Source organism: Borostomias antarcticus, assembly GCF_949987555.1.
Source record: "Borostomias antarcticus genome assembly, chromosome: 6".
Classification (NCBI taxonomy): Eukaryota; Metazoa; Chordata; class Actinopteri; order Stomiiformes; family Stomiidae; genus Borostomias; species Borostomias antarcticus.
In genome coordinates this window covers 11,320,872-11,332,028 of record NC_140239.1, presented here as the reverse complement: position 1 = coordinate 11,332,028, position 11,157 = coordinate 11,320,872, and the positions used below count along the sequence as shown (strand labels likewise).

The 11,157-nt window shown below is 51.8% G+C and overlaps 1 protein-coding gene across 1 annotated transcript in view; it reads right to left on the bottom strand.

Moving 5' to 3' along the window:
* Nucleotides 1–10,875, bottom strand: part of znrf3 (zinc and ring finger 3) — a 74,941-nt gene extending 64,066 nt beyond the window's left edge. Inside the window, exon 1 of the mRNA XM_084439997.1 lies at nt 10,513–10,875. Coding sequence (XP_084296123.1) covers nt 10,513–10,743 — 231 coding nt within the window. The 5' untranslated portion in view covers nt 10,744–10,875. The remainder of the gene's footprint in view (nt 1–10,512) is intronic.
* Nucleotides 10,876–11,157: the final 282 nt, after the last annotated feature.

Genomic DNA, 11,157 nt, shown 5'->3' with positions numbered 1-11,157 from the left:
CTCCTCCTCCCTCCTCCTCCTCTCCCCCCCCCCCCCCCCCCCCCGGAGGAACACCTCCACCTTTTCACCAGAGCGGATTTACCCCCGAGGGCAGCAATTACATCATCATTTAGCTTCGCTGCCTATCTGAGGCCGGGATTACTCAGACAGCCCTTTGAAGAGTTTGGCCCTCCCTCCCCTCCCTCCCTCCTCCGCCTCCTTGCTGGAGGGCTCTTTGATGTGTGTGCGTGGAGCTGAAGCCGAGCAGCGCGGCCTCCCAGACCTCCCTCTCCCTCTCCCCTCCCCTGCCTCCCTGCTCGGCCGGTCTTGATCCTATCTGCACAGGCGGTACATTCATGTGGTTTCTCCACCCCGCAGTTCCAACTCCCAGAGGCTGTCCACCCCCCCCACACTACCAGCACCACCAGCACCACCACCAGCACCACCACCAGCATCCTCAACCACCACCACCCGTCACTAGCACCACCACCACTACCCTCCACCACACCACCACCACCACCACCCTCCACCACCACCACCACCACAGCACCACCACCCTCCACCACCACCACTAGCACCACCACCACCCTCCACCACCATTACTAGCACCACCACCACCACCACAGCTAGATTTGATATGAGGTCCTCCAGGGGCTTGGTATGAGGTCTCCAGGGTTTGGTATTCAGGGGCTTGATATGAGGTCCTCCAGGGTTTGGTGTTTAGGGGCTTGATATGAGGTCCTCCAGGATTTGGTGTTCAGGGGCTTGATATGAGGTCCTCCAGGGTTTGGTGTTCGGGGTCTGTGGCGAAGCCCGGCAGCAGCACAGGATGTTAAGCGAACATACGAGTAAAACAGTGTTTGGATTTTCGAAGGGAGACCTTCCAAGGAGAGACCACTTGATGAGATTTTTGTCAAGAGCTGAACCCCGAAGCCTCTTGGTGAGGCGAAGACATCAGCTGGGCTGGCAGGGTGGGGGGCTGCCGTGACGTGGGCATGACTGGCGCTGGTCCTTCTGGTACAAACGAGGGGCTGGCCCAGCTCTGCTCCGGGCAGAGGGACGTCTAGACCCCCGACAAGAGGGCACGGAAAACACCGGGGTTCACGCCCCTCCTCTCCCAGCAGGGGGGCCAGGAGGAGGGAACCTGACGAGCCCAGAGGAGAGAGCTCCAGCTAGTTCTCATTTTCAAAGATCTGGGGCACCAGCAAAGCAGACCCCGGGGTGGAGGATGAGGGAGGACGAGGAGCTGTGTGTGTGTGTGTGTGTGTGTGTGTGTAGAGTAATACATCTTCTGCTTGAACCCAGGAGACCGAAACGACACTCTACGCAGAAAAATGAAGCTCACCAAAAGCCATCTCAGCCCAGCCCAGCCCAGCCCAGCCCAGCCCCATCCATCACAGCTGTGGCCCCATTGCGTTCGTACCCGACCCCCCTCCCTCCCTCATCAACCCTTCCCCAATCCCCACGCACCCCCAGGGAACAGGGCAAGGAGAGCCAGTGACGGGGGAGGCGAGGCTGGAGGATGGCGAGGCGCTTCCACCAAAACCCCATTTGTCCCCGTCTGGCAACTCCGGTAATGACCCCCCGCCCCCCACCCCCACCACTATGGCTGTGCGGGAATCCATTACAGGAAAGCAAAGCGGAGAGTCATAATGGCGAGGTTGAGACGGAGGACCTGCCATGTCTAATGGCGGCACGGGACCGCTAGCGCTGACGTGACATGATCCACGAGCCTGAGGATGAACACGGGGCGCATCAACCATAACGGCGCCCTTGATGAATAACACGACAGACGCGGCCTGACGGACGGGATAGCACCCAGGCACATCCGTCCGTCAGGCAAAACCGGCTTGGAACACACATGGAAAGGTGGCGAAAGTTGTAGAAAAACGTAGGGAACTGAAATATCTATCCCCCCCCCCCCCCCCCCCCTAGAATTAGGCAACGTTTGGATGAAGGGGGAGCGGTAGAAGCGAGCTCGGCGAGGCTGAAGGGGGAGTTATGTAACGGGGTAAACAAAACACCCGCACCTTTGGACCCCGTGTTCCTGAACCGGCCCCAGTGGGACAGACCTCTGATAAGGGCTTCTCCTCCCCGCGGAAGCGCGGGCAAACGTAGAGTAACGGGCGCACAGTTTGTGTATGTGCGTGCGCGTGAGTGTGAGTGTGTGCGCGCGAGCGTGTGCGCAGAGCACCGCTCCACACATCTACCTTCCCCGTCCGACCAGCTGAAAGAGAATAACACAAAGCAGAGTGGGGGGGGGGGGGGGGTCTGTGTCCGTCCGCCATTAGTCAGCACATTCCTGGCAGACAACAAAGCGTGCCAGCGGCCTGTTCTGGCCACGCAGAGCTTTGTCATCCCATAATAACCCCTCGCCCCCCTCCTGGCTTTTGTTTTCCAGACTCTGGTGCGCCTGATGGTGGATAGACGTGGTCCGTCCGTCCGTTCACATCTATCTGACCGACCAACCTTTCAGCACTTTCAGGGCCTTTCAGCACTTTTTCATCAAAAGGGCCCCGTCGACATACAGAGGCTTTTCATTAAGCGGACTGACACTGTCCAGCTCCCCGGGACGTGTGTCTCTGACGCAGAACATCTGCTCCTCTCAGAGGTGGACTGGGAGCCCTGTGTTGCTGCTGATTCGTCTGGTGCTCGTGGCGGTGGCAGCAGCTGAGGCATCTGAAATGCCCCGGCTTGTCGTCCACACACAGACCCTTATAAATATATATTTTTTAAAGGTAGCGTGATGATCACAGCCCCCAGGGCCCGCCGGAGGCTCAAACACCTCTCATACGGCCAAGGGAAGAACGACAAGCCTCCCGTTGTAAATTATGTCAGACCGATAATCGATAAGGGCTGAAGGAGGACAGGACGAGGGGATATCAGTCCTCCCGGGAGATGAGTGAACGGGGGGGGTGGCTTATCTTTCTTGGAGAGGAACCGCGAAGCTCAGCGCAAGCTAGCATAGCTGCTGGGGTGGGGGGAGGGAAACAGAAAGAGAGATGGAGATGCAGTGAAAGAAAGGAAGAGAGCTAGGTATAGAAAGAGGGGGAGAGAGAAAGATGGAGATGGGGGGGGGTATTAGCACATTAATCAACTTTGTTGGGACACACTTGCAGTGTTTCACACAGGCCTGTAGTGTAGCTGTGATGGGGGAGGGGAGGGGGGGTGACAAGGCAGAAAGCGTCTGTCTGATCTAGCTAGCTAGCTAGTTTACATCACGTGTCGCTAGCTATCGCCAGTCTAATGAGAAGAGCAGCTAGCTTATAGTAGACGGATCGCTAGCGAGTTAGCGGGCTGACGAAATGTTGGCAGTTGTGAGACTTGTTGATATTGAGTCGGTTTAGCTACAGCTAAACATTGCAACACTGGCTAGCTAGCTACTGTAACTAGGGCTCAGCGTCGGGCGATTTGAACTGGGCTAACTTGAGGCTGGGCTAAGAGCGACGAGATGCCTGACAGACTTCTGGTGCGTCAAAAGTGTCTGACAGACAGCGGGGGGGGGGGGGAGTATCTGACAGACGGGAGGGGGGACGGGGTGGGGGGAGGGAGAGGGAGAGAAAAACAGTTTAGTCTGTTCTATTCCCAAAAAAGAGGAGAAAGCCTCAAATTACTTTGACATGAAAGAGGAGCAGGGTGGTGGTTAGGAGACGATAGCACTTAAAATACAGCTGCGACCGCCAAGCCAATAGATGGAAAAGAAGTAGGCGAGCAGCAAGCAGCACTTTAACCTTTTAAACTCTCTCTCTCTCCCTCTCTCCCTCCCTCTCTCTCAGCGAACACCGGACGGCGCAGGGAGGGGCCGGGCCTTGCTGTCTGAGGACAGGCCATCAGGCCTCGTGGGGTTTCCAGCCTGCGGTGGGGCCAAAGTGCTGCGGAGGCTCTCGACCACACCAAGCACTCATTATAGTCTATATGCGGCTCCGGCCCGCTGCTGCCAGCCCTAAGGTAGCCTGCCTGACTGCCCCTCCGGGATCCAGCGTTCAGCAGCACAGCCTGGGCGCCTCCTCGCTACAGGAAGGGCAACCATTAGCTGAACCGAGTCAATGTGGGAAAGCCATTCACAACATGCATTAGCATTTCCATGTGTGTGTCATGGGAGCACAACAGAGGTGATTGGTTGGGACAGGCCTGGGAAGGGTTCTGATTTGTTGGGACAGGTCTGGTTAGAGTTCTGATTGGTTGGGACAGGGTTCTGATTGGTTGGGACAGGCCTGGGCAGGGTTCTGATTGGTTGGGACAGGCCTGGTTAGAGTTCTGACCTTCAATTCTGTTTCATATTGACATATTGTCTCCGGTGTCCCCAACGGTGTTATGAGTTCCATCTGGTCCTGACAGAAGTGCCAGTGCCACCTCCCTCTCCATGTCCCTGACTCATCTTTCTCTCCTCCGCCATCCCTCCCTCATTCTCCTCCCTCATCCCTTACTCATCCTCCTCTCCTCTGTCGCCCCTCTCCCAGGCTGACAGCCTGGCCCCTGCTGGAAATGGGAGGCAGATGTTGGCTGGCGAGGCGAAGGCGGCTTTGCTTGCAACAGGAAGCAGGACGTGGCGTGGCGGAGACGTGAAGAATAGAGGATGATCAGCAGCAGATGCTCATCCACCTCGGAGAACTGAGACCCGGTTCTTGTTATTATGCCAATGATACTGTTGTGCTTATGAAAAGTGTATGATTAGCATTTGTATGTGTGTGTCTAGGCTACTCCTCTACCTGGCCCGAGAAGCCGAGGGAGTGAGGGACCGGGCGATCGGTCAGGCCTGTGTAGATCTCAGACGTGTCAGAGGCTGACCCCATGGTTCTGCTGGACAGCATGAAGATAACCAGAGCGTTCTAGAACCCTCAGGGAGAAGGTAACCAGAATGTTCTAGAACCCTCAGAGAGAAGATAACCAGAACGTTCTAGAACCCTCAGAGAAAAGATAACCAGAACGTTCTAAAACCCTCAGAGAAAAGATAACCAGAACGTTCTAAGCCCTCAGAGAAGGTAACCAGAGTGTTCTAGAACCTCAGAGAGAAGGAAACCAGAACATTCGAGAACCCTCAGAGAAAAGGGAGGAGCCTGGGCAGAAAGTTCACACATTTGTACACAGCTCATTGTTTGCACATTGTGCACAACCTCCTGTGTAGATCTGGCGATGACATCGGACTCGAGTCAGTTTTGAGTTGGCATGGCAGCAATCCTCCTTAACCCTTCGTTATGTGGGCGGCTCCAGTAGCCGGGGCTTCGGTCACGCCAGCATAGCGCCTCGCCACGGTCTTTTACCGACATCAACAACGTCCCCGTTTACACAACAGCAGCACGCATCTCATCACAACACACCGGGGATGCCGGGGGACAGAACCGAAGTCGCCACCGCCATCACAGACCGTCTACACCGCCGGGGTCAAAGGTCACAGAAAGACCATCTGCGCAGCACCAGCTGAATGGAGCCTGTTAATAGTGCTTTCAAATCTAGGGTAATATCTACTCCAGGCAGAGGAAGTGACATCATTATTTGTCATACCTACAAAGTGATGTGCGTTCACAACGGAGTTGTTAAAGCACTTCCAGAAAGAATCTAAACCATTCCAAAGAGGGATAATGAACTACTTTAAAACCAGAAGCACTCTGCACCTACCTCGTTTTAACTCCGGCTTCTATGGGAAGTTGAGGGGATGAACATAATTCGGTCAGTACTCTGAGTACTTCCTGAGGCCAGTCACAGGGGAGGGCCTGTACTACATCCTCCTCAGGCAGGCTCCTTCCCACACTGGCCGACGCCAAGAGACGTTGACGACTCTGCTCTGTACTCCAACTGCAGGCCATCAGGGACCTGGCCGGGGAACTCTGGGGTTTGGCGGCCCGGCCTGGCCCAGAAATCTCGCCCTCCTCCCCCTTAGTGTAGCGCTAGTAGCAAATTGACTTAATTTATTATTTTTGGCTCTGAGCGGCAACATGTCTTCTTTTTTTTTCCTCACACACTGAGGGCTGAGCTGAGGGGGGTGTTGGCTTCGGGGGGTGTTGGCTTCGGGGGAGTGTGTGTGTTGGTGGGAGTGTGTGGTGACGGTGGTTACCTCTTTGCTCAGGAACTCTGCCAAGCCCCCGTTGATGTTCCCAGCCCTACCTGCTGAGGTCTGGAGGGTAAACCCCCAGGGGGGGGGGGGGGGGGGTTCTGCTCAAACAGCAGTAGCTGCAGTGCAGCAGGCCCGCTCAGCCCGGACTAACCCCGGATCGAGTCGAATCAAGCGCTCCCGTTCTCAGAACCATAGACGGCTTAAGGCCCCGACTCAGACAGCAAACAGCGGAGGAGTGCATTGGTTTTGAGGCCCCGGGGTGGAAGAGCAGTGTGATGGAGCCAGCAGCTATGCTAGCAGATACGACTGCCTGTGGTGACCACGGCCGTACCAAGTCTGGTGACACTTCAAATCAAGTTCATTTTATTTTTGAGCCTTGACATTTGGTGGCACCAGCCTGGTTTCAGAAGGAGTTTGACAGCGGTGTAGTGGCGCTGCTCCCTGTTGTAGGACATGAGCCAGCCCCGCAGAGAGACTACACAGCTGGTGTCCATCTCCTCCACCATGTCTCCTAGATACCATGATTGAGAGAGAGCAGTAGACTGAGAGACAGAGAGACCAATAGATAGAGATAGAGAGACGTAGATAGAGAGAGACATAGAGACCAATAGAGAGATCAGCAGATAGAGAGAGCAGGGGATAGAGAGAGCAGGGGATAGAGACAGAGAGACTGATAGAGATAGAGAGAGCAGTAGATGAATAGAACTGTAGACAGAGATAGAGATCAGTAGAGAGAGATCAGTAGATAGAGAGCAGATGGAGATGGAGAGAGCAGTAGAGAGATAGACAGCAGTAGAGAGTGAGAGGGGTGTAGTAGAGAGTGTATGCAGCACCCTAGACCAGGATCAAAGACGTGAAGAGAGCTGTGAAGGACCTTCACACACGTTGCCACGACACACACTAAGCTGACAAGGCTGCCATCCCTAGAAACATCTTTAAACTCTACCATCTCTAGAAACATCTCTAAACTCTGGCATCTCTAGAAACATCTCTAAACTCTGGCATAGGTAGAAACATCTCTAAACTCTGGCATAGGTAGAAACATCTCTAAACTCTGGCATAGGTAGAAACATCTCTAAACTCTGGCATATGTAGAAACATCTCTAAACTCTGGCATCTCTGGAAACATCTCTAAACTCTACAATCTCTAGAAACATCTCTGAACTCTGCCATCTCTAGAAACATCTCTGAACTCTGCCATCTCTGGAAAAATCTCTAAACTCTGCCATCTCTGGAAACATCTCTAAACTCTGCCACCTCTGGAAAACATATCTGAACTCCGGCATCTCTAAACTCGGCTAAATGTGACGGATAGCGGGAGACCTTTGACATACTGCTGCGCTGGGAAAAACTGTGCCTCTATAATATAGCACAACAAAGAATGTGGACGGCCTCAGCGTGGTCAGAGAACTATGTTAGTAAAGTAAGCAAACCTAAATAGCTGCGGTGGTTTTCAATGTAAAGCTGAGGTCCAGCCTTTCTGTGTGGTTAGCGAGCGAAGCCAAATGACCATGGCTGTGTGTAAAAAAGGACCCATTCCTTTGCTAAATTCCCCCTCGTTTGATCTGGACTGACCCGGCGTCTGCTGCTCTCACAGGGCCCGTCGGTGTCTCATGACAAAATGGTTGTAATTTTGATGAAAACATAACTCACTCAACATAACTCACTCACACACACACACAGTGGAGACACACACACACACACACACACACAGACAGCAGACAGTGCGCACACACACACACACACACAGTGCATGCACACACACACACACACACACATACAGACAGTGGTGTACACACAGACAGTGCACATGCATAGACAGTGCATGCGCACACACACACACGCGCGCACGCACACACACACAGACAATGAACACACACAGTGTACAGACAGCAGACAGTGCATGCACACACACACACAGACAGTGGACACACACACACACAGTGTACACACATACAGAGTGGTGTACACACATACAGTACAGACAGTGCACATGCACAGTGAGCTCACATGTGCGTGCACACGCACTCTCTCTCTCTCTCTCTAACAGTTAGGTCTTGTGGTGGAGGGGTCAGGGTTAGGGTCATTCTGTGACTGCTGCCAGTTCGAGTAGATGTTTTAGGGAGCATCAAGGCGCTACCGACTGAGAAGACTCCAGTGTTGAGCCAAAACCATAGATAAGATATGAATATAACTCTGGTACTATATTATACACGATAACCCCTGTTTTGAAGTCACCATAAGCTGTAGTTTACTTCTATTTTTACCATTCATTTGAGGATGCATGGAGTTGTACAATAATAGTGTCGAGCCCAGCCAACAACAGAGAGAGACATTCTTTTTTGTGTGTGGCTGTAAGCCAGCGTACCGAAGATGGCGTTTGTCCGGTTATCACTCTCTCCCTCCCTCCGTCACTCCGGTCAATGTTGGCCTGCATTTCTCTGTTGGCACCACAAGAGGCAGTAGTCCCAGCACACCAAATCATGAAGGACACCAAAATCAACCCGCCGATCCCCACTGCACAAGTAGAGTAGTGGTCAGAGCATTGGACTCCCACCCAAGAGACCGAGGTTCAAGACCCGGTGGGGATGACCGATTTATGTTATCATCAGTCTAACTGCTTTAGCCACTGACCTACCATTAATGTTATGGAAGCTGCTGCTAGTAGTTGTGAGCTCATGAGCTAACTGGCTATCCCGCTTTTATTGTGCTGGGCCAGCATTGGAAGCATTTGGAACTGATGTGTCCAGGCGACAAGACCTTCTTCTTAATTTATCAGACATTATTTCATGTCATTTCAATTCACAGCTATTTCAGTGGCATGACTAGCGTCCGCCCTACCAGTCCTGAACAGAAACAAGCCAGCCACGTACATAAGCCAGGCTTGACCTGGCCTGGTTTTCTTCAACAATGAGTGGTATGTCTGTGGTAAAGTGTTGGACAGCTCCTCTTTGCCCTCCTACGAGTGATATTATTATATTGACAGTGAGGGCCTCCACAAATTCTTCCAGGGGCACACACTCACTTCAGCAGACTTTTCTGGTAAGAAGACACCAGAGGACCTTGATGTTGACGACCCTGTCCTGTAGCTACTTGTGAACCCGGACTTTCCCTGTAGGCTGCTTCTGAACAGTCTTCACGCAGTGCACATTTGTACGGTTTTGGATCTTTGGCGCAAAATGTTTCAGGACAAAAGTTCATCCTCACGTCATTTGCCCTCAATCATTACCGACAGTTAAAGCACGTTTTCCAGTTTACAGGGTTGGATACGAGGCTGAATACTGGACCTGTAAAGCTGGGTTCACACACACACACACACACACACACACACACAGAGTCAAGACTGTTCTAAGCAGTTTCATGTTTGCGGTTCTAGAATGTTTCTTTACTTTGAGTCATGAAGATCTCATCATGACAAATCTTTAGAACTACAGTTTTAGAACTGAGAAGGTTGTTTCTTTTCTAAAACTGCTTGGGTGGTGTATGTAGCCCAGTTTAAGGCTGCAAGTTTAGATAGCCGTTGGATAGCACCGACAAGGTGCACTTCCTTGATGGTGCTCACAAGAAATAACTATGCACATGGTAGCCTAGCCTACATTGCCCAGCCGATAGCCTCGTAACTACACGTTAGTTATCACTCAAAGTAACAGGTTCTTAGCTACACAGAATTGGCTATAACGCTATAATTCCTGCCCAGATAGCTCACTAAAACTCAACTTCATTCAGCAGAGCGGAGATCGCACCTTAAGAGTTAAAGCTACAAGTATCTGGCGAACAACACTCCCAACTTCAAAGAAAATGTACAGAAAGCTACAAAGTAACTGCAGAGCGATGCGAGGCGGGACATGTGCGGCCCCGAGACATGTCGGGTCTCATTCACACACCAACATATTAATGATCAAACCAAAAACCCTTTCCCACAGAATAACTGTTCTGATATTGATTTGCAAATCACTGCTTTGTAGAATGATGATCTTATTTTCCTAGATGGGGATAAAATCATGTTATGTAGCCTGCTATCATTTCAGAATGAAGTGCGCCTACTTCTCTTTAAATCAACCGTTCTTGAAAAACTATGAGACGTTGTTTAACATTCTACAAAGTGTGTTGTTGGTGCACGCGTGGCTCCTTGTTTTGGTCTACAAAGTAACCTGCAATGGGTTTTCTCCCCTGTGAATGAGTTCCACAAGATAGAAGCCATCTTGTGACCACATATGCTAGCAGGCTAGTACCATCCTCACACACACACACACACACACACACACACACACACACACACATACATACACACACACACACACACACACACACACAACAGTGTGCAACGTTATTAATCCCTAGCACACAGCCCCGTAGAAAAAAAGTTTGAGGAGTTGTGGAAAAGTGAAATCAAAGCGCATATTGTGCTGTAAAGCGATGTGTGTTGTTGTGGCAGCACATTACGCATGTCATTAAGTAGAAGTGAATGTAGTTATACATACTTGTACGATCTCGCCCTCGGCGCTGAGAGTCGCTCCTGCTTTTGAGAATCGTCCTTGCAAGCCTGTCGTGTAAGTAGTGTAATCTCCATTTGGACTTGATTCAAACAGAACTACTTCCACAAATGCAGTATCCTTGCCGAGAACAGCCCCCAGAGACGTGGTGACCACGAAGATCACCACGACCAGCGAATCGGCTACACAATCTAACCTTCTCCTTGGTAAAATCATCATCTTGCCGGTTGGATCTGCGCCGATCGGAACATAATTTCCAGGGATTATTCGGTGCTGATGCCGAAATCAAACGCGACCGAGAGCGATGCGTCAAAAGAGCGCCGTGTTTTCAGAATTGTGCAACGAAAGCTTGTGCCTTAGCCGAAGCGCGTTTATTTCACCATTGCAGCCTTGTCAATTACATTGCTTGCTTGCTTGCTAACGCTCCCTCTCTTTCTCCCTCCCTCTCTGTCTCTTTCTCACTCCCCCTCTCTACAAAGCGGATCTCCTTTGATCTCCAAACACGTGATTTTTTTTTTTTTTACGTTTTTTTTTTTCCTCCAGAAGGGATCTCCCCTCCCACCATCCTCTGACCCTCCTCCCCACTCCCACCATGGAGTGCCAACACGCAGTTAAGGAGGCATGGCGCTCTCG